The 22,722-nt window shown below is 39.0% G+C and overlaps 2 protein-coding genes across 3 annotated transcripts; one reads left to right on the top strand and one right to left on the bottom strand.

The window, feature by feature from the left end:
* Window positions 1–2,063: 2,063 nt before the first annotated feature.
* ten1 (TEN1 subunit of CST complex) lies at window positions 2,064–4,595 on the bottom strand. The gene is made up of 3 exons (XM_034130322.1): window positions 4,436–4,595; window positions 3,558–3,715; window positions 2,064–2,657 (listed from the first exon to the last, which is right to left on the bottom strand). Exons 1-3 carry the CDS (start codon window positions 4,522–4,524, stop codon window positions 2,506–2,508), a joined length of 399 nt encoding a protein of 132 aa, XP_033986213.1. The 5' UTR covers window positions 4,525–4,595; the 3' UTR covers window positions 2,064–2,505.
* A 70-nt stretch (window positions 4,596–4,665) lies between these two features.
* acox1 (acyl-CoA oxidase 1, palmitoyl) lies at window positions 4,666–21,900 on the top strand. Of its 2 annotated transcripts, none has more exons than XM_034129340.1 (14): window positions 4,666–4,889; window positions 6,443–6,602; window positions 11,548–11,708; window positions 12,848–12,955; window positions 13,178–13,297; window positions 13,402–13,517; window positions 14,240–14,409; window positions 14,716–14,878; window positions 15,612–15,802; window positions 16,848–17,027; window positions 17,789–17,894; window positions 18,115–18,258; window positions 18,959–19,165; window positions 19,460–21,900. In XM_034129340.1, the coding sequence occupies exons 1-14, from the start codon at window positions 4,781–4,783 to the stop codon at window positions 19,508–19,510; spliced, it is 1,986 nt and encodes a 661-aa protein (XP_033985231.1). In that variant the 5' UTR covers window positions 4,666–4,780; the 3' UTR covers window positions 19,511–21,900. The 2 variants fall into 2 exon arrangements, with proteins under 2 accessions (XP_033985231.1, XP_033985232.1); XM_034129341.1 differs by lacking the exon at window positions 11,548–11,708 and adding an exon at window positions 8,353–8,513.
* The last annotated feature ends 822 nt before the right edge of the window (window positions 21,901–22,722 follow it).

The raw sequence follows: 22,722 nt of genomic DNA, 5'->3' as shown, positions 1-22,722 counted from the left end.
GTCGGACAGACACAAACACACCGAACACTCAGAGCTGAGCAGAGCACATACACACACACATCATGCGCCTTGGTGACTGACTGGACATCTCCTTCATAAAACTAATAAAAGGGGGAGTAATCGGGCAGTTCGATTTGTGTAGAGGTGTGTGTGTGTCCCGCTGCCTCCTGATGCTGCAGCCATTTCATGAAGTGAAGGAGGTTTTCCTTCTATAAAACAGCTGCGGGCAGCAGATACCGTGAGAGTCCCGGACATTAATTCATAGATCAAGGCAGACTGGTTTACTCTCCTGTTTTGCCAATCCGGTGCTTAAACAAATAGCTCTACACCCCTGGCCGACATGTCCTTAAAATAAAGTCCGAGTTTGAAATATATCTCAAATAATGTATGCACCACCATTTCCCCACATAAACATAACAGTCTGCAAGGCAAGGCAAGGCAAGGCAAGGCAAGGCAAGTTTATTTATATAGCACCTTTCAACCAGGGGCGGACTGGCCATCGGGACGTTCGGGACGAATCCCGATGGGCCGGTACTGAAGTGGGCCGGTCGGACGATGTGGGCCGGTCGGATAAGTCACTAGCACCCCCCCGTCGACAATTTCCTCGCGGTATTTACTTGCGGCACCGAGGTGAGCCGCTCGGATAACTCACTAGCACCCCCCACCCCCCCGTTGATCATTTACCGAGGTGGGCCGGCGGTACCGAAGTGGGCCGGTCGAGAGTCCCGGGCTGATTTGTAGTCCCAGTCCGCCCCTGCTTTCAACACAAGGTAATTCAAAGTGCTTTACAAAAATGGAAGACATTTTAAAAATGGCATTTAAAATCAGTCATTAAAAAGAAAAGATAATAAAATAAACATTAAAAGAAAAAATACATGGATAAAAGTTAAAAGTTACAGTGCAGTTTAAGATTTGAATAGTTCAATTAAAAGCAGCGGCAAAAAGAAAAGTCTTCAGCCTGGATTTAAAAGTAGTAAGAGTTGCAGCGGACCTGCAGGTTTCTGGGAGTTTGTTCCAGATATTTGGAGCATAATAACTGAACGCTGCTTCTCCATGTTTAGTTCTGACTCTGGGGACAGAAAGCTGACCAGTCCCTGAAGACCTGAGAGTTCTGGATGGTTCATAATTTAGCAGTAGGTCAGACATGTATTTTGGGCCTAAACCATTCAAAGCTTTATAAACCAGCAACAATATTTTGAAATCTATTCTTTGACACACAGGAAGCCAGTGTAAGGACTTCAGAACAGGAGTGATGTGATCCACTTTCTTAGTGTTAGTGAGGACTCGAGCAGCGGCGTTCTGAATTAGCTGCAGCTTTCTAATAGATTTTTTAGTGAGACCTGTAAAGACACCATTACAGTAGTCCAGTCTACTGAAGATAAAAGCATAGACAAGTTTTTCCAAATCCTGCTGTGACATTAGTCCTTTAATCCTAGATATGTTCTTTAGGTGATAGTAGGCTGATTTAGTAACTGTTTTAATGTGACTGTTGAAACTCAGGTCAGAGTCCATGACTACACCTAGATTTCTGGCTTTATCTGTTGTTTTGAACATTGCAGACTGAAGCTCAGCGCTAACTTTTATACGTTCTGCCTTGGCTCCAAAAACCATTACCTCAGTTTTATCTTTGTTTAATTGGAGAAAGTTCTGACACATCCAGTCATTGATTTGTTCAATGCACTTACTCAGTGTTTGAATTGGAGCATAGTCTCCTGGTGAAATTGTTACGTAAATTTGTGTGTCATCCGCATAGCTATGGTAACTTATTTTGTTGTTTTTCATTATCTGAGCCAGTGGTAGCATGTAGATGTTAAAGAGACCGCACCGGTAACATTCTCGTGCGCACAAGAGGCTGAGACCTTAGACTGAGCCGCCGAATCCCTCGGAACATCATAAAAGCCATTTTCAACGGTTTTCTGGTGAAAGATTAGCTACTGGATGAAATAATATGACTGGTGGCATAGGCGCGAAAATTAAACACTTTTTGAAAAAAATATTATTATTATTATTATATTTTTATATATTTATAATTCTGCAAATATTACGATAAACTCACAGCTATTTCGCGGCCCGGCAGTAACACCTCCGCGGCCCGGTACCGGTCCGCGGCCCGGGGGTTGGGAACCCCTGGTCTAACTAACATGACCCATACATGACACAATTTTCAAAGCATGTAAAAAAAAAGTGCTCAGTCCCACCATATAAAACGGTAGCATTAAAATAATATCAGATGTCTCAACACGTTATTGCACCTGTCATAAGTAATGGATCTAAAACAGTTGCTTTTATTTCTTCATTGACCAACCATCCAACCATCTTGCTAATCAAATTCATTGGGGCCTTAATAATCAATTAGCAAACCCCAGAATGAACTACCTGTTATGGTCAGAGAGAGAAAAGATAGTCTTTTACAGTGAACCAAAAGTTTACTTAGCAAACAGCTTCAGAGGCAGAGCAGTAGTCCTGATACTCAACGAGCATCCTTAGAAACTCAGGAGACCCTGATCAGGTTGCATGTGCAGCTTGTTCAGCATCACCCGGTGTGTGCTCCCTCTCCCTGAAGAAGCCCCTTTGCTCATTGATGGCTTTCTGTAGAAGGGCGACGTTTACACCATCAACGCAGTTTAGCACACGGGCACGGACCATCGCACCAACCCCTACAAGGAGAGAAGATGCAGAGACCAAGACTCCTTTATGTTATGAATGACAAGATACAATGAAATTAATGAGAGTGTAATTGAAATTGAGATAAACAAACACAAGTATTTAAAGAGCTGTGATTTTAGCTCTATTTCAACACATCAATTCTATAAGATAGCTGAATAATACAATAATAAATATCTTTACACTTATAGAGTGAATTTAGTGTCCCATAACATATCATAAATCATATAATACTCATACACTATATTGTATAAATGTCTACGATATACTATTATATACTACCACTTAGGGCTGTGCAATTAATCGTATTTTAATCGCAATTAGGATTTTGGCCTGCCACAATTACAAAAACAACATCATCGAAAAAACGATTATTTTGCTTTGCGAGGTTGTGACAGTGCACTGCAACATATTTGATCTAATTAATTTTAGTCTAATTTATTTTTATTTATATATGTTAAGTAGCTTGTGGAAGTGCGCTCCAAAATATTTGTTGATCTTGTTTATTGGTATTTATTATTTTTATATTATTTATTTAAATGTTTCATTTATTTAATACATTTTTGTATTGGTTTTTCAGTTGAGTTATACGTTCAGGGTAATCAACAGTTAAAAAGATACTGTTCAAATTATTATTTGTTTTAAAGTTCAATAAATTGATGTTTTCAAAGCCAATGAATAATCGTATTTAATAATCGTGATATCAATTATTGACCAAAATAATCGTGATTATGATTTTTGCCATAATCGAGCAGCCCTACTACCACTATACTTCTTCCAGATAAACAGTCAATTTCTTTTTTGAAATGGACTCAAGAAAAACAGAAACTCTGGTATAAAAATCTAATTTATAATTTGATGGATTAGAGATGGATAAGAAAGTATTTACTTACCCTCAGCATTTTCAATCTCACCCAGAACAATATACTGGGCCCCAATTATTGGGTTAAAAGGCTCAACAAACAACGTGTGGACGACCACTTGATGCTCTTTTGAAGCATGCTGAGCCGACAGCGTGGCTCTGGACTCCTCAGGCTGATAGCAGACAAGTCTGGAAAATTGAACAGGTGTATTAAGATGTATTCTTTTATCTGAAGCCTACATTTAATAGGGTCATCTTATACATTATGATGCATTATTATAGATTGCACCCCATAAAGTCGTCTGACGGGCTACAACTACACTCAACAATTCAGATTTCAGTAATAATCAAATACTGACAGGGCCGTCCTGCTGCATAAACAACACTTTTGCTGTACTTCCATAGTGTACTTTATTTTATAAGGAAGACTTTGAGGTCAGGACAAGATATTCTAAGCATGCATTTTCACCAATAATCCTTTTTGAAATGTTGGGTTCAGATTTGAATAGAGTACGAAGACTGCTTTAGGCCATGTTTGAATTTTGAAATGGTTTATTCTGTTTATAAAAGGTGAACAATGAGGTGATTAAACTGTGTGTCCACCATAAAGAACAGTAGACACTAGAGACAGCCTAAACCCCTTTTTACATTTTTGAAATGTTTATTCTTACTGTGAAAACGGAAAAGAATAAGATTGCAAAGCTTTTTCTCCATTCAGTTTACATTACACCAGATCTAAATAAATAATAATGTAATCTCACTTTTGAAACCTGCATTGCTACTAATACCACTGTTCCTAATCCCATTCAGAAGAGTGAACAGTACCAAACAAATGTGTTGCAAAATACACATTTTGTTTTGCATTCAGAGCATCACAACTGATAAGAGTCTGTCAGAAACAAAACCCACCTGCCAAGTACTCTTACTGACAGTCCTTCTTGTACTTCTCCACTGTTTATCTCCCAGGGGAAATGAAAAACTGCAGCTGCGGGAAGCATACTGGAAAGAAAACTCAGAAATGGTTGAATAATGACAATAAAGCATGGCAATAAAGCCTGTTAAAGTTTGGATACCCTACTTCCGGGTTCATGTCACATGACTTGTCTCCTCCTCCCCGCTCCTCTCTGCGCATGCGTTGTGGGAATAAGAGGCCTTGTGAGGAGGACCCTTCAGGTTGTTGAGGTTGCAGGAGGCTCTACAACACAGCTAACAGGTTTTTCAATATAAATATTGTGTTTACTCGCATTCCGAACCATGAATCCTGATATTACGAGAGAGCGCAAAAATGCCACTTTTGACGTCGAGAAACTGACGTACATTTTGGACGGGGGGCCTGAAAAGACCAAAAGACGGCGAGAGATTGGTGAGTTTGAAGTGTCATCTTTGCCCTATAATATCAGGTGTTATTGACCTCGACACCGTCACGTTTATATGATGATTAGGTAAGGATGTTTCCTGAGAAAGTCTTATTGAGGGGAGAAAAACGAGCTAATTATTTCAATGGATGTTTACTAATAGCTTTCCTGTCTACAACCACTAGGTAACGTTGTAGTTGTCCAGACTGAACTAAACTTTTTCATTATATAAACTGAAATATATGAGTTTAGAGTCCAGTTATGTAATTTTCACCTATTTTTGAACAAGTGAACTTTACGCTACTTTATTTTGTTCAGGCAAAACATACTAGCAGTGTAGGTAGCAAAGAAAAACATATGGGATGTTTTATAATAATAATAATAATACTGTTGATTTCGAGGCGCCTTTCATGGCACCCAAGGACGCCTTACTATTAATAAAATAAATACTCTAACAGCAAGACATAAAATGCATAGGCTACAGGGTAGACAAAACAAAAATAGACAATAGATTAAAAAGCAGACAGATGTGGAAGGACATGACAGTAGTATTTAAATGAGCAAACTAGATGTGTAATGCTAGGGTGAGTAGGCTAATCTGAACAGGTGAGCTTTGAGCTCTTCACATTTTACATTTATTTGTACATTAAGTTGGACCTAAATGTGCAGAAAGTTGTATTGTTGTGCAGAAAGTTGTATTGAAACCTACTACGACCTTAAATAATAATAATTTTCATTATAGATTAATCTGAATATTGTCTTGTCGACAAAACATGTGAAAAAATCCAGACACAGTCCAAATGTACTTCTTTAAAAGTCTATTTTTGTCTTAAAACTGTCCAAACCCCAAATATATTCATGTTGAAACTATTTAATTGAGAAGACCAAGTTATACAGAATCAGAATATTTATATATTGCCACGGAGGGTTTTACGTACAAAGAATTTTCCCTGTTCTTTGCTACCTACAATAAACATATTAAAAGGGAAAACAATTGAAAAGTTACAATAAGAATATGCAGAAGGCACAACTAAAATACTATAACAATTATGTACATATATTTGCAAGTTCCATCAAGCTCACAATAGAAGTCTGGACAGGTTTAAGCACCAAACTCAATAGTAAGGGAGACCCAGTCCCCTTCAGTTTAGAAAAATAAACTATGCAAAATTCTTTTGACCTCAGAAAAAAGTATTTTTGTAGTTGTCCTTATTTTTATTGTATTCATTGCTATTCAAAGTTGATGTGCTTAAATCTTGTACAGCAGAGAGACTGTGATCATCGTCAGCATGGAAATGTTGGTTCTTGAACTATAAGGCACTTAGAAGAAATATAAATTTATGTTTATTTTTTTGAACAAATCTACATACTTATTTTCTTATTACACATTTCAAATGTTGATACACACTCACAAATCTTCGTACAAAGAGTCACACGAGGGGTCACAAATTCTTAGACTTTTGAAAATGTCCACTACATTTAAAATGTGAAATGTATTATACACACTACAGCGAATGTGTAGACTTAAATAAACATTTCTGATTCCATTCCCACCATGTAGAGTCACTGGTTTTCAGCGACCCGGACTTTAGCGAGGAGGACCCTAACTTCCTGTCTCGAAGTGACCGCTATGACCAGGCTGTTAGAAAAAGCGCCCAGATGATCCTGAAGCTCAGAGAGTATGGCATTGCAGACCCAGAAGAGATCTACTGCTACAAAAAGTATGTGGTAAAGATGAGTCCATGTGAGGTCTGGCTTACATACTGTAGATCCAGATAAGCTGGCGGACAAAAGCCTCAACACAGTCAAAGGTAGTCGGACAAAAGCCTCAACACAGTCAAAGGTAGTCGGACACAAAATGCCTATGGGAAAAGTGTTAAGTGGAAGAAAAAAAAAGATCTTAAGTATTACAAATTAAGGGCTCTGACTTAAATGAAACAACTGTTTCATAATACCTCAAATTGAACCTTTTTAGCTGGAGGAGATTTACTAATGTGCCATTTTTATCACTAAAATCATGTCTAGCAAGCAATGTCAAGAAACATAAATGAAGAATATAATAAAATGATATTCATTTATCACATGGCAGTGTCAAAAATAAGAAATGCATATTGTTAGTCATTTACAATCCAAATGTAATAGAAGGAAGTGATGAACAATGAAATCCTGTTTTCCACACGCTAGATTTTGCAATATGTACTATTTGAATATACTTTTATACTTAAGCAAACTTCAATGACCTTATTTGGATACCTTCAGTATCAAGAGTTTGCAATTTGTCAGTGGCTGACATATTACATGCTATACAATCATAGGCAGCGGGAGAGGCTCAGGTTAGGGAAGGCTAATATTTGACAACTATCATACTTGTTTTAAACACCACATAAGACGTTATTATGTTTATAACAGCAATTATATGCAGCTACTGACCCACAATAACGCACAGCACAGGAGGTACAGGGGACTATATGTTTATAGCAGGTGCTAATGCATTTTAAAATGAAAAACCCCAACAATAATAATATATAATAGCTAACTAGGCTAGAAAAATATGCGATTCAACAATGCCTGGCTTATATACTACCATTTCACATTTAAAATACAGGTAAAATAACAATATCTAAATCCTAGTTACCACAGAAAGAAGTTGTGGATTTAATAAGTGATGTTTCTGTGAGCTACAACGATCGTAATGCAGAGACGTAGCCTTATACTACAAGCGGATCTTTGAAGTCAATGAACATGATTTATCGTGGCATCAGCCTGTATATGAGACTTTTAGGGAACATCGGTGTGCACATTAGAAAACTGAACAATCATTTTGTGAAGGCTTTGCATTCTGTATCACTTTGGGGAAAAGTTGTAAGGTTATGTAAATATCAGCGTGTGTGGCATAGAGGGAAATAAATGTAGGCTGATCAAAGTTCAATGTAAGATTAAAACTGTGTCAAAGGTCGACTGTGTACAGCCTAACGCAATGTAAAAGATTATCACTTGTTATATTGCTATTTTAGAGATGTGGTTAAATGTTCATTGTGCTTTGTTCCTGAACTACCAAGCTTTCTGTCAACATATTGTATGTTTATGCTGTGTCTTGTAAAAAGGATAGATGTGAATTACAAAAGCACCTCTTGCACCAGTTTTACAATGATTTACTCCTCAAGAGGGCAATCAAAGTGATTGCCCTCTTGAGGAGTAAATCATTGTAAAACTGGACGTAGTAACTAAACAACAGTAACAGGACGAACAATTCCTCCAGTTTAAACACTGAATTACTGAACTAAACAACAGTAACAGGACGAACAATTCCTCCAGTTTAAACACTGAATTACATTTTAGAGTAGCATGAGTGAGATAAACTTAGACATAGAATTCAAACAAAGTGAGTCAGCAGATCTATTAGTTATACAACGTTTGAGGGACATCCAGTCTGAACTCAAGTTGTGTTTCCTGTACCTTCCCTTCACCCAGAATGGTTCAAGGCAACCTCCATGAGGCCTTGGGGCTCCACTTTGTCATGTTTCTACCCACCCTGTACAGCCAGTGTGACGCTGAGCAGGCCAGGAAGTGGTTACCTCTGGCAGAGTCCTTCCAGGCCATCGGCACATATGCCCAAACTGAGATGGGTCACGGTCAGTCCTGGAATTAGCCTTTAACTTAGTACCAGGAGCATTTAAGGTGATCTTTGTATGTGTTTGACAGATCGAAATTATATCAACAGTTCAAAAGTAGTCTCATGCGCGTTCTGACAACATTGTCCTGTGCTCCTAAACTCCAAAGCTTCCTGTCAGCCTCTTTCATTTTATGCTGTGGGTGTTTTAAAATTATCCCTTTATCCCATGTTAGTCCCAGTAAAAATGTGATTATTTTCCAGAAAGAACCTCTTAAAGGTGGGGTAGGTAATTTTGGAGAAACCAGCTCGAGTGCGCTAGAATTTGAAAATACACAACCGGAACAAATCTGCCACTTCCTTACAGAGCCCCTCCTCCAACACACACGAACGCGCACATGACCAATGAGGGCACGAGATAAGTTTGTGCACAGATGGAAGGCTGACAGGCAGGTAGGCCATCCAGTTATTTTAGCCGGGCTGGCTAAAATGATTGGTCGTGCTTTTTAAAGTACTACGGCTTCCACAGATGACATTTTTTTATGGATTTTTTTTTGTCAAAGCACTTAAGATATTCATTGCTATCAGGATGTTAAGAGCATTCCATGGAATATAACAAAAAGTGTATCTCGAGCCGGTTTCTCAAACTTACCTACCCCACCTTTAAAGGCAATGTCAATTATGGGCCGACTTTATCCAGAATTAATGAAGTATCTTAATCTGAGCCTTTTCATTTCTTTGTTACTTGTTTGGTTTTCCTTATAATCATGCGGTAACAGTGGTGAAGCCACTTAGGCACACAAGTAGTATAATATTGCAAAGTCAGAAATAATAAATGTGTACTGTAAGTTATTTACAGAATCAAATTTAAGAGTGATATGAAACAAACTATAGAAACTAAACAACGTGACGCTTTAGATAGTTCATTGTTTCTGCAAGTACCAGAATTGCATGGGTGAGTTCAACTTAAACCTAAAATTCAATGTCCGCCAGCGCTTCCACAACATGATGAGTCAGCAGATCCATCAGTTACACAACGTTTGTGTGACAGTCAGTCTGAGCATAATTTGTGTTTCTTTATACCTCCCCTTCACCCAGTATGGTTCAAGGACACCAAGAATGGGCCTTTGGTCTCCACTATGCCATGTTCCTACCCACCCTGTACAGCCAGTGTGACGCTGAGCAGGCCAGGAAGTGGTTACCTCTGGCAGAGTCCCTCCAGGCCCTGGGCACATATGCCCAAACTGAGATGGGTCATGGTCAGTCCTTAGTCAGAATTAGCTTTTAATTTATCGACTTTATGTAGTTTAAGTCCCTCCATAGATAGATAGATAGATAGATAGATAGATAGATAGATAGATAGATAGAATCGGAGGGATGAAACCCTCTTTAATGGTCACACATGCAGAGCACACAGCACACACCGTGAAATTTGTTCTCTGCATTTAACCCATTCGAGTACCAGGAGTCTGGTAGTAGGAGCAGTGGGCAGCTATTTGTTGTGCTGTTATAACATAGCACTTATTGGAATTTTAGGGAATTATATTGGGCCCATTACAGCAGGTTTGGATAAGTACCAGGAGAATTTAAGGTGATTTCTTGTATGTGTTTGACATGTCCAAATCATGTAGGAAATTCCAAAGTAGTCGCATGCGTGTACTGACAGCTGTGTTCGAATACAGATTATTTGTGGCTAGTTTTGTTTATGTAGCTGTTTTACTAATATCACTCTATAAGTATCTGTCCCTTACACCTTAAGTGTCTTAAAAACAAAATAACGTAGCTTTGTCCGGTCTTTTCCAACACATATTCCCATCTACATTAGCTAGTGCCACTGATTTCCTACCCACACCTCCTTTATTCCATCTTTATGATAATGCTCTAATGGTGAATCTTGTGTGGATTTGAATGATGTGTCTTAATTACTTTCAGTCACTTGGCAAGTGAAATGAGTTTCCAATGAAATTCTGTTTATATTTTGGCTATATCTTGAGTGGCCAAAAAAGCTACTTTTTTCTGGTTCCGTTTGACCGTAGCTAGTGCAGACTGGAAACTGGTCATTTTGTTCTGCTTTTCATGTATCTCACATCAAAAGTAGGAGAAGCTACGTCACGTGCTGCACAATATGTGGTGTTGGATCCTTTAATGAGACCGAGTTCGGGATGAATGTGTCTTTGTAATCTGAGAGAATCTAGGCCACCACAGCTATTGTTTGTTGCCTTGCTGAAGTCAAGCTGTTGTCTCATGAATTAGTATTTCATCCATGCAAACCTACACTGAAAGTTTATAACTGCTGTCTCCGTCTTTAATGAACACTTTGATCAAGTGTTTGTCGGTTTGGGCCAAGTCCTTATAGTATAATTTGAGTATCATTCATGTTCCCTCCGCAACTTTTGTAAGGCCACAACTTAAGACTGATTTCCTTATCAATGAATCTGATCATTTCTTTGTTAATAGTTTGGTCTATAAAAAAAAAAAAAGAGTGAACAATGCCCATTTCAACATCCTTGAGCAGAAGGTGGCGTCAGTAAATGTCCCTAAAGTAATTTCAGTAAACCTCTTTTCAATGGTGTTTTGATTTGAGCCGCTAATGGTCAGACTGCGTGCTTCTAACTGGCTGAGACACTGGCTTGCATAGCGGAGGTGTTTCAACTCAAATGTGACAGGGGAACTTTATTGATGCAGCTACTGAAGACAAATGTCGAGTTTTGAGCCAAAGTATGAACATATGATCAAATCAATGTGCATGATATTATCACAAGCTGTTAATTTTTCAAATCTGCCTTTTCGCTGCTTGCTATCACAAACTCTGTCTTTATATCTTCCATCGCTGCTTCTTCATTTTGACCATATCAATTCTTATCAAAAAATCTGTTCTGTGGGTTTTTGAAAATACTTGCTCCAATATTCTCTCCTCATTCATATACTCTTTGCATGGTTCAAAACGTTGACATTGCTCAAACCTTCCCTATGCACCTCCCTTTTTGCCCCTTTCACCACCTTTCACCACCTGCTTTTCTCTTCCGTTTGCCCCTCTGCTGCGTGGCCCTGTCTAGATGTGTTCACCCAGACAGGGCCGAGCCCTTGGATCTCCACCTGGGGATGTTCCTGCCCACACTGCTCAACCAGGCCACCCCAGAGCAAATGGACCGTTTCTTCATGCCTGCCTGGAACCTAGAGATCATCGGCACCTACGCACAGACAGAGATGGGCCACGGTAAAATGACCAGAGCAGTCCAAAATATCGGATCTGTTTAGTCCCGTTCTTTAGAGGGGCAATGTGCTCTGATCCTGGAAAACCAATTGGTGTATCATTTCATCTTTACCTTTGGGTCCAGACTTTCTAAAAATTATCAGCAAAAAACTTTTAAAACTACCTTAATTTAACAATCTTACTAACAGCATGGCAAGAATACGACACATTTGTATCTTAAACTCTGGAAAAAAGTGCGACTGCCTCCGGTCGGAGAGTCAACACTGTAACATCTTTAAATTCTATTCATGATGTTGGATCGCTATTTAAAGTTTTTAAACAATTAGCCTGGCCATTTCTTACACATTTCCCCTTTAATACACAACAGACTTGTGCTTTATTTAGAAGACTGTGATTAAAAAATGTTGACCTAATTGGCACCAATATTAGTACAAAACATACTAAAAGGTCTGAGTAGGTTTATTTCTGACTTGTTTTTCACATATTTTTCGTCATATTTTCCCATCTTTTCTGTAAGATACAACTAAATTTGGTCGAGACGGGAAGTTGGAAGAAACGTAATTAAAGTTTTGTATGTCAAATAAATGACTTTTAGTAAAGCCCTGGCTTCCCACAAGTTATCAAAAGTTTCTTCTGCATGCCCAAACCTCTGCGATAGAGTCTGTAATACACACTCCCTGCCCTTTTAGACAAACCACCTGTTGCTCTTAAACCCTACCCTTCCCCCGTGTTTTAGACAGAACTGTCCTTAACTAATAATCTTAGATCGTTGTTTGTTTTTTAAACATTGGTATAGCAACACATTTTTCAGTGTAGCTCATCCAGACCTACTTTCTTTGTGTTAGAAAATTCTAAGGTAATCAAACAAACTGCATGAGATATGTGTTGGTATATTTATATAATATACACATTTAGATCTGTCAAACACCTACAAAGTGCACTGCTATGCTCCTTTTTATGTTGTTTTCATCCATTTGATTTTTCATGGAAAGTTTCTATTATGCATTTTTAATATTTAACATGTTTTCTGTACTTATATTTCATGTTTATTCTGTTGTATGTCTTTTTTAATTAATTTTTGCTCTTCAACTGTGCACTCTGTATGTGTGTGCTTGGCGGGGTTTGATGTTTTGTCTCTCTAGGCACACACCTCCGCGGGCTGGAGACCACAGCCACGTACGACCCAGCCACGCAGGAGTTTGTGTTGAACAGTCCCACAATCAGCTCCATCAAATGGTGGCCAGGAGGACGTAAGTACTTAGACACCTGCATGTCTCTGCAGGATTCAACCAACAGTCATTTCCCAGCCTTGAATGGCATATTATCAGAATTCCTGACAGCATAAGGAATATATATTTCCCTTTCCCTCAAGGTTTCACAATGATTTTTTTTCTTTTTCTTCCAGGATAAGAAAACCTTGTGACATTCAGAACAAACTAGTTTTAACCCTCTAACTCTTTATCTCTTTCCAGTTGGTAAGACGTCAAACCATGCTATAGTTCTAGCCCAGCTTCATACCCTGGGAAACTGCCACGGTATTCATGCTTTCATCGTACCCATCCGCGACATGAGCACACACATACCGCTGCCAGGTAACCACCGTCTCTCTGGATGTGGTGTTGTGGTGAAGTCAGTCCTCATTCACCTCTATGTCTCTGACTTACTTTGTTTTGCTCTTGTTCTCTGTCTCTTTTAGGTATTGTGGTCGGAGATATCGGTCCCAAGTTTGGCTTCAGTGAAGTTGACAACGGATTTCTAAAACTAGAGAACGTGCGACTCCCGCGAGACAACATGCTTATGAAATACGCCAAGGTGATTAGACACGTTTTTTTGAATGAATGAAGGAATAAGGGACATACTCTACCATTGTTCATGCTGTATACAATTACAGAAACACAAGTGTATTGCACTTTCCCTTTGCTTAACAAAACCATCTGTCCTTAAATGTCATAATTGCATTGTGACAGTATAGAGTAATACTGTATATTTAATCTAGTAATGGTATGTGTACACACAGTTGCAAAATAATGAAGTACACCTAGCTAAAAATAATGCAGCCGTGCTTTGAATCCGACCTTAACGAAGGTTGACCCCAGTTGTTTAAGCTTTAAGAGGTGTTTATTTAACTTTGGTCATTTTAGAGGATGTCCTTTGAGTTGATTTTTGGTTGAGTTGTTTAGTTGAATATTCAGCTTAACTAATTGATGTGAATAGAGTGGCCAAAACCATACACCTTGCCTCTGATGAAGACACAGTAGTTTTACATTTAGACTGGTTGCATAGTTAAATGCTGCATATCATTAAGTGTGCTCCAGCGTCTTCTTTCCCCGTTTTCTGTCCTCTCACTGAGGAGCACCTGATTCAGCTTTATACAGCTGGAAGATAATTGGAGAACCTGTTTCAAATAGAAACACCAGTCAGTACATTCATCCTGAACTGGTGTATTAGACTGCATTTCTTTTATCCAAGAGTGTAAAAATAAACGTGTGTATCTACTGTATACTGTATTTAAAGTGACTCTGTCTCACCACTAGGTGGAGCCAGATGGGACCTATTTGAAGCCCCCGAGTGCCAAGCTGACCTACGGCACCATGGTGTTCATCCGCTCCTTAATCGTAGGCGAGTCCGCTCGGGCTCTCTCCAAAGCCTCCATCATCGCCATCCGCTACAGCTCCGTCCGACACCAGTCTGAGATCCGGGCCGGGTCAGTCAACACAAATGAATGCATGAAGGCACTTCAGCTGCACACACATTGCATCACTCATAGAAACAGCAAGAAAAAACCAACTCATGCGCAAGGTCAACATTAGATTTCCCTTAAAGGCACTGGAAATTCACATTAGTCATGCTGGTTTGTGTCAGAGGTTCATATTGGCGAAGTTTTTCCAACAGGAAATGGAAATAGCACATGTCATTTATCAGGATTTTAACCACATCCTCATGTATAAAAGGGAAGTAAAACTTTTATTTGAGATACTGAGAAGTCAAACTGGTATTTTGTGTCCCACAGAGAGCCAGAGCCTCAGATCCTGGATTACCAGACGCAGCAGTACAAGCTGTTTCCTCTGCTGGCCACGGCCTATGCCTTCACTTTTGTCGGACAGTACATGAGAGAGACCTACCAACGCATCAGTGGAGACATCAGCGATGGGGACTTCAGTCAACTGCCTGAGGTACTGACTAAACGTGAACATGTAAGGTGTAAACTAGGTTTTACTATGGAGGATGCATATTGACTGAGGTCGGTGTCAGTGCTTCCAGCTGTATGTGTGGTGTGTCTATGGTACAAGCCAAAAACAGTTTCAGTGGTGTTTACTGACATCAATGCAAGCTTGGACATTTTGTGTAAAAGCAGACGCCACAAGTTCTTCAAAAAATTCTTCTTATTACACAGGGTTTAATCGCTCTGTCTGTGTGGTTGACAAGCTACACACCGTTTGTTTGTTTACATTTTATTAGCTTAAGTATCATAAGTAGCGCATATCTTCACAATGTTACAAAAAATGTCACAAAAGGAAATGGGCATATTAAATTACCATAATACAAGAGAATAGAGCAAAGAGGCTGTACAGACAATAATATGAATTAGATAAAATACATATGAAAAAAAGATACAAATAAAAACATTTCCAAACGTTTTGCTTTTAAAAGCTGGTACTAATTTATTGTGGTAAATAACAACTACAACTTCTTATTGTTAATTTAATTGTGCAGTAATAACTACTATTATATATAGGCATATGAATGTTTACCCCATAGCCATCACTGAATGTTTCTAGTATTCTAGCCAGGGCCATTCATAGCTTATCATCGTACACACATTAACATACTGTAAGTTGATGTTGTTTACACGGCACCACAGTTTGAATGGTGCTCTTCTCATCCTCTTTGCTCTCATATCTACAGCTCCATGCCCTGTGTGCCGGCCTGAAGGCCTTCACCACGTGGACCACCAACGCTGGCATCGAGGTTTGCCGCATGTCATGTGGCGGCCACGGCTACTCCCGCAGCAGCGCCTTGCCGGACATTTACGTCGAGTTCACCCCTGCATGCACCTACGAGGGAGAGAACACGGTCATGATGCTGCAGACCGCAAGGTAACTCAGAAATACAAATATGACGTCTCATAAGGATCGAGTTAAAATACTGCCAACCAAATACCTTTGTAGAGTCTTACTATGTTTTGGGACACAGCAGGAGGGATGTTATGACTTTAAGTTGATGTTTCGACTTGTAACTTATAGTGGTAACAGCTGATAACTTCATAAATCGCAAAGTTTTCAGTACAGGTACTCACACTGAAGTTCACAAACACATTAAGCTTTTTTTAAACATTATTTTGTTACTCACTTTAATGGAATGGCAGCGAGACCGAGACAGACACAACTAGACATAAATAAACGCCAACTATTCATACCACAAATGCAGGGGACACACCCACACTGCAAAACAAACACGGGCGACATTTTATATTCCTAAATGTTAACTGTTATGTTTTTCTTTATCACCAGCACTATAAAGGTCATTTGTGCAGTTTCAAAAAGCTGCTATGTGATATTGTTTCCCTGGCAAGGATATGTGAACAGAAATATTCTTTACACAATAAGCTTGTTATTGAACACAAAGTTACAAAAAATAGTGTTGTGAATGGAAACAAGCCACAGGTTGATATAAGAAAACCAGATTTGGATTTGGGTTGAATAAATAATAATGCAGAGAGAAGTTAATTGAAAAAAAAAGAGTACCTTAAGAACTAAAGCATTTGGGTACAGCTAATTTCCTGGACTTTAAAAATAAATGGGTCAGAAGCTAGTTTGTGCACCATGTCCCATTGATGCCCTAAGAATATATTTAGTATGATGAGGAAAAATGCCACAACATGTGTTGTTGGGCGGTCTAAAGTCTTGAAATCTGGTTTTGTGTTTATAAATGTCTTGCATATGATTTTGAAAAAAATAAGGTTTAACCCTGCATATATAACCCTATCTTTGATATTCAACTTGTTATAAGACCAACTACTCTATACCATTTTCATATGAAATGTAAGGGCACGTGATTTACAGTAGCCCCATGTGCAGAATGCCTAAACAACTGTGTTAGCTGTTTCACCATCACCTGTGTGTCTCCTCAACACTTCTACAGATACCTGTTGAAGAGCTACCGGCAGGCTAAGGACGGACAGCAGCTGAGCGGCACCGTGTCATATCTGAATGACGCAAACCTTCAGAGGGTCCAGCCTCAGACCGTCGCTGCCAGGCCAACCGTGGTGGACGTGAACGACCTGTCCAGCCTGGTGGAGGTCTACAAACAGAGAGCTGCCATGTAAGACACGGGAACAGCTGGAATATGATCTAGTTTCTCAAGCTTTGGGCTGTATTTTTAGTTTTTTAATGCCTTTTACCATTTCACATTATTTCCCTCTTATTCATTAGACAATTGATTGTGGGAAAACTTCCTCAAGCTTTATTTATTTTCAAGTAGTTATCTTTAGCCTGCTTTGACCCCTCCACCCTGGCTCATGGTTGCATGTAATATGTATGAAGTAAAGATCATAAAATGTGCCTTTCAGTGTTTGAATATTGCATGAGCATGTGCTAAATGTAAGTGATTTACACAAGTACTGTAGGGATAGATGTTGAATTAAAGACTGCTGTTACAGTTACATTTTTATCTGAGGTGTTGGTTTTGGCCAAAGCTTCAGTTATGTTATTCACCTATGATCTGCCCAAATCTGCTGCTCTCAGCTGTCAACCATATTTCTGTCTTTGTCCTTTTTTTTAACATCACGGACATAATACGCTGTCCTGATCACATCCCTGCATACTGTCAGCCTTAGTCACAACTAAATCCATTTGGCAGTCAGTGTGAGCTGTGCGGTGAGGACAAACAGCGGCTAAGCCTGACTGGTGGAGGGTGACAACATGTGGTCTGCCTGTTCACAAGTTAGCAGGACAGAGGTCGGACGATTGCGTGTTAGGAAGAGTTTCTACTATGTTTGTCATAAGATTTGATTTATTATAGTCAAGTTTTAAATCTTACTCAATAAGAGCAGTCAAATTCAGATTATGTGTGTGTGTTTGTAGTCTAGTTGAGATGGCAGCTAAGAGTATCCAGCAGGAGTTGCAGCACAGGAAGTGCCAGGAGGACGCCTGGAACAACAGTTCCATTGACCTGGTCAGAGCCTCAGATGTAAGTTCATTTATACACTGTTCACTCAAGATATGGCCTGAACTTCAGCACATATAATGTCAAGATTGTCGCAGAGCTCCCAAATAAAAAATGTTGTTTTGATTCAGCTTAAAGCAAACTCAAATCCTCCCCATGTTCATATTATTTCTACAATTATTTCTTATTTGTTGCAATGAGTATCTTTTTTCTCATCCATCAGTTTTTTTTTTTCTTTCTCCAGGCCCACTGTCACTATGTCGTAGTGAAGCTCTTTACTGACAAGCTGGGGGAGATCGGTGACACAGCGATACACTCGGTGCTGTCCACCCTGGCTCTGCTGTACGCCCTGCATGGCATCAAAAACAACTCTGGAGACTTCCTACAGGTCAGAAAAATCATCACGTGGAGAAACAATATGGTCCCGATCAGTGGTGATGTGGGTTATTTACGGTTGTTATTAGCGCAGCTGCAAACATGTAACCTGATCTTTAGTATCTTCTGTTCCAGTCTTACACAGATTGCAGGGCTCACACACAACACACAACACACACGCACAGAAAAGAGACTTCTGAAGTGAAAATAACAAGCAATTGTTGCCCAGGTTTTATGTGGAGCAACATTTGGTTATAAAGAAGTCTCCTGATGTTCACCACTGTTTTGGAATGAGCAAAGGCAACACTTTAAAAAAACAACATTTTTTAAATAAACAAGTGCCGTGTGGCAGATCTAATTAATGCGGATGTTAGGAGTGGCTCATTGTTTTGGAAACGTAACCAATACATATTTAAAGAAATCGGCTGCCCTACAGCTGTCATTCAGAAGTTCCCGACCTCAGTTCCCTCTTTGTCTCGGAGCAAAGAAAATGGGTTCTTTGTTTGTAGGATTTGTATTCCTGCATGGCTGGTGGCCTTGTTGCGGATTAAGAAAGGACAATTGAGCTTGTTTTATTAGTTTAGCTTTATATATTTAGTAAAGTATAAAATGTCATGCCTCGCTGTCTCTCCTGTCTGTTCCCTCTCAGTTAGGGTAGAAGAGAGACATCCTGCAAAACGTTTTCATCCTCATCTCCATCTGTTTTGTTCCAGGCTGGTCTGCTGAGTGTTCCCCAGGTGCTGCAGGTTTCTGTTCGTGTCAAGGAGCTGCTGTCTCAGCTGAGGCCCAACGCTGTGGCACTGGTGGACTCCTTTGACGTCAACGACAAGAGGCTGAATTCAGTCCTGGGAAGATATGATGGGAACGTCTATGAGCACTTGTTCGAGTGGGCTCGTAGCTCACCACTAAACGCCACAGAGGTCAGTCAGGGTCACAGGGGTGAAATGAGAGTAATGTCACGGCACAGGTGATACTCATAACATTGTTTGTTAGATCTAATGGATTGAATTACCGCTACCTAGCAGAACTGTTGGTTTCAGTTCATTTTGGTTAGCAGATTGACACAGACAGAAAGGGAACCAATGTACTTCAGGGATGAGGGTTATCAATTGCTTTGTAATCATTCTAAATTAAATGTTGCTCTTTCTATTCATCCATAACGGCTTCCTTTGTGCAGGACTTAACAAACGCTTCATTCCTTCTTCCTTTCTCAGGTCCATGAATCGTTCCACAAATACCTGAAGCCCCTGCGGTCTCAACTGTGAGCTGACCCCCCTTGCACCGTGATTCCTGGCTGCGACCTTTCAACTCTACGGATAGAGGCCCAACCTGAACCACAAAATCATATCAAATGTACCAATCTGAAGGAATGTAGCATTCCCTTCTCCAATCTGTCTATATGTGGTCGGGTTTGGAGCGGTCTACATTGGTCTCTTTATTAATGGGGGAAATTACAGGGGGCTGTTTTATAGTTACAGTGGAGAATGGTAGGAAAACCGGAAATCTCTATCTAAAAAATCTAATCAAGATCCAAAACAATAGCTTTAATAATACTGAAACAATCAAGTATTTGTAGTTTTAGATGTTTTCTGCAGAGACATTCCACTATGAAGTTTCTTTCTTATTAATTCATTTTGCCTCATCTTTCTTCGCTTTCTGCCGTGTGCCTGATGGCTTCTTTGTGATAGCCTGCCAAGATGGAAAGACCGTCGCTCTCTTTCTTTCTAACAAGAACAGAATGTTATGAATGTTATGTAATGTTAGAGCGTTTTAGGCTGGGAACAGACCAACTGCTAAATCAGTTTTAGTTGTTTCCCCTGACAACAAGGACCATATTTGAAATGGCATGTAATTCATTCTTTCATTGTTATGACACATTCATTTATCCATCAAATGTATCCTTTGCTGTAATCTTTTCTTCTTCACAAATCTGTGGCGACAAAATGTAATGGTGTAATGTGACTGACCTAAACGACAGTCATTGAGTTTTCTCTGTATAAAAAACCCCAGAAAATTGCAGCAGAGGTGCAACAGTAACATCTAGTGAAGATATACAAATAGTCCCCGATAAAATACTGTAACGAAACCATTTCAATCAAACCGCTGCATTTACATCAAGTTCAACTGTGCTTTAAAGGAGCAAGAATTTGAATTACATTTCCTTAACAGTCACTGTTTTACGCTATTAAACAGATCTTCTGAGCCTTAATTTGATACCTTACCCAATGTCTATGCTTTACACATCAATTAGCCTGTAGTTCCTTTTGTAGAGATAATTGACGGCGATCAGATTTCATGTCTGTCACAATTGTCTTCATTGCCTTTACCCCAACACTTGTCACATCCCTTGCTGCTGCTAGGTACCTTTACTCCGTGAATAGAAGCTGAGCTCAATAGAGTGCTGCAGGAATGAGTCATAAAACCTGTAAATTAGTTAGCATTGTTCAACTTCTGGTTCCCTTTTTTGTGGAATTCAGTGGGTTTTGAATGTCTGAAAGAAAAAGTCTGTGGTTAACACAAGCTTAGGAGTTTTTAACAGCTTGCCTTACGACATAAAAATACATCATTGTCCGGGAAACCAGGGCGATACTAACTTCCGTGGTTGGACTACAAACGTATGTCATCCCTGCTGCACTTTATAGAGCGAAGAGATTTACGAAGACTTTCTGGAAATGAACCACTAAGGGGGGGATTTGTTCTAATTTCCTCCATTTCTGATCTTTGGCGGCTCTCTGTTGAGCTGTGTGTTTGATCATTAGAATGAATGAATCTACATGTTTTGGATTTCTTTGAGGGACAGAAAGCAGCTAATGCGAGGTGTCAAAGCACCTGTGAGGGCAGGTACTTTAATTGTATTGAATGTCTGAAGAAGCAACATATGCACTGTATATGTGAATTAAAAGTGTCCCTCCCTGCTGTGTGGGGTTGATCATATTATTAAGAAGGATAAAAGCCCCAGCCAACATCTACATTGCCTATTTTTCTAGTTTTTAACCAAGCATGTTTCAAACTTTAAATAAATCTATTGTTTATGTTCCAATGTTCAACTTCTGCTGACTCTATTTTTCTGGTTGATGTATGATGAAATATTTGATAACTGGATCTTTTTAAAACTTATTTAGAAAAATGCTTTCCTATCTGTCATTATGGTTTCTGACACAAAAACAGTTTTAGTAAACACTTTGATTAACTGACTTGACCAGAAGAAATGTTTAATATTTCTTAGAATTGGTGAATTTATTTCAACCTGCAGTAGATCATTTTTTTTTCAGGGATAAATCAAATACAACAGTATAAATAGTGGATACTAAGGCTGTGGAATAATTTATAGTGACTGTATTGAGGCGATGATGAAAAGGATCGTTTTAATCAAAAGCCTGATTTATTGTAAAGATGATTTGTGAGTTAATTATGTGCCTGAGGAAGTTATATTTTCCTAATGTAATAAATTGATCGTGTTCTCACAAGAGTCATAGTATTTCCAATTTGTATTTATTTGACTTTTAATCCGTTAACTTCTGCTGTAAGGAAAAGACTATCAATTTATAATGACTTAGTGATGTTTTATTGCATAATAATGATTTTAAACAATATGATTTTAATGGTTGGTACATAATTTTACTTGTAAGTTATATTAATAAAACACTAAATAATCGATGTGTTTTTTGTCTTTATCCTGTGTTTAACCAGCTTGAACTGTATTCAATTCAAATGTAGTCAAAAAAATCAGTTGCTGAAATTGAGACACCACATTTCAAAATAACCATTTCTTAACATGGTTTTATTCTGTAGCTTTAATCATTTATCGTCATTGTTTGTTTCCGTACTAAGGTCTATGACATTGGGAGGCAAGTGCAAAGTGAGTAACCCTGCTGTCCATCGAAGCCAGCCACATGCATTACAGATACACTCGTAAAAAAAACTCTTTGCAAGAGTTAATCACTAACTATGACGACCGTTAGCAGGCTCCTGTAGTTTCCACACTGCCAACTGCTGGAGGGTTGGTCCTGCATTCAAATATGTTATTCAAGTAGAAGTATTGGCATCAACATATACTTATTGTACTTATGAAAATTGGCCCATTTCAGAATAATATATTATCTGTTTTGATTATAATTATTGATGCATAATTGTGTTTACCAAAGCTTGTAAAAGATGCAGCTAGATTAGGTTGTATTCTTCAGGGTAGCTTGTGAATTTACTCTAGGTTTATATAAAGTCTTATTTAAGTGTTGATTATATCTAACATCATTATTCCACAGCTGCAAACTAACTAAAAGTATGACATAAATGTAGTGGAGTAAAAGTACACGGTTTACCTCTGAATTGTAGTGGGATAGAAGTCCAAAGTAAAATGGAAATACTCAAGTAAAGTACAAGTATCTCAAAATTGAGATAAGTAAATGTTTAGTAACTTCCCACCTCCTGTAGTTTCCACACGCGGCTCACTAGACTCGGCCCAGCTCGAGCCCTCTGT

Source organism: Trematomus bernacchii, unplaced genomic scaffold (genome assembly GCF_902827165.1).
Source record: "Trematomus bernacchii unplaced genomic scaffold, fTreBer1.1, whole genome shotgun sequence".
In the NCBI taxonomy this organism is placed as follows: Eukaryota; Metazoa; Chordata; class Actinopteri; order Perciformes; family Nototheniidae; genus Trematomus; species Trematomus bernacchii.
Note: the sequence above shows the minus strand (reverse complement) of the source record. Positions and strands in the feature narration are given on the sequence as shown.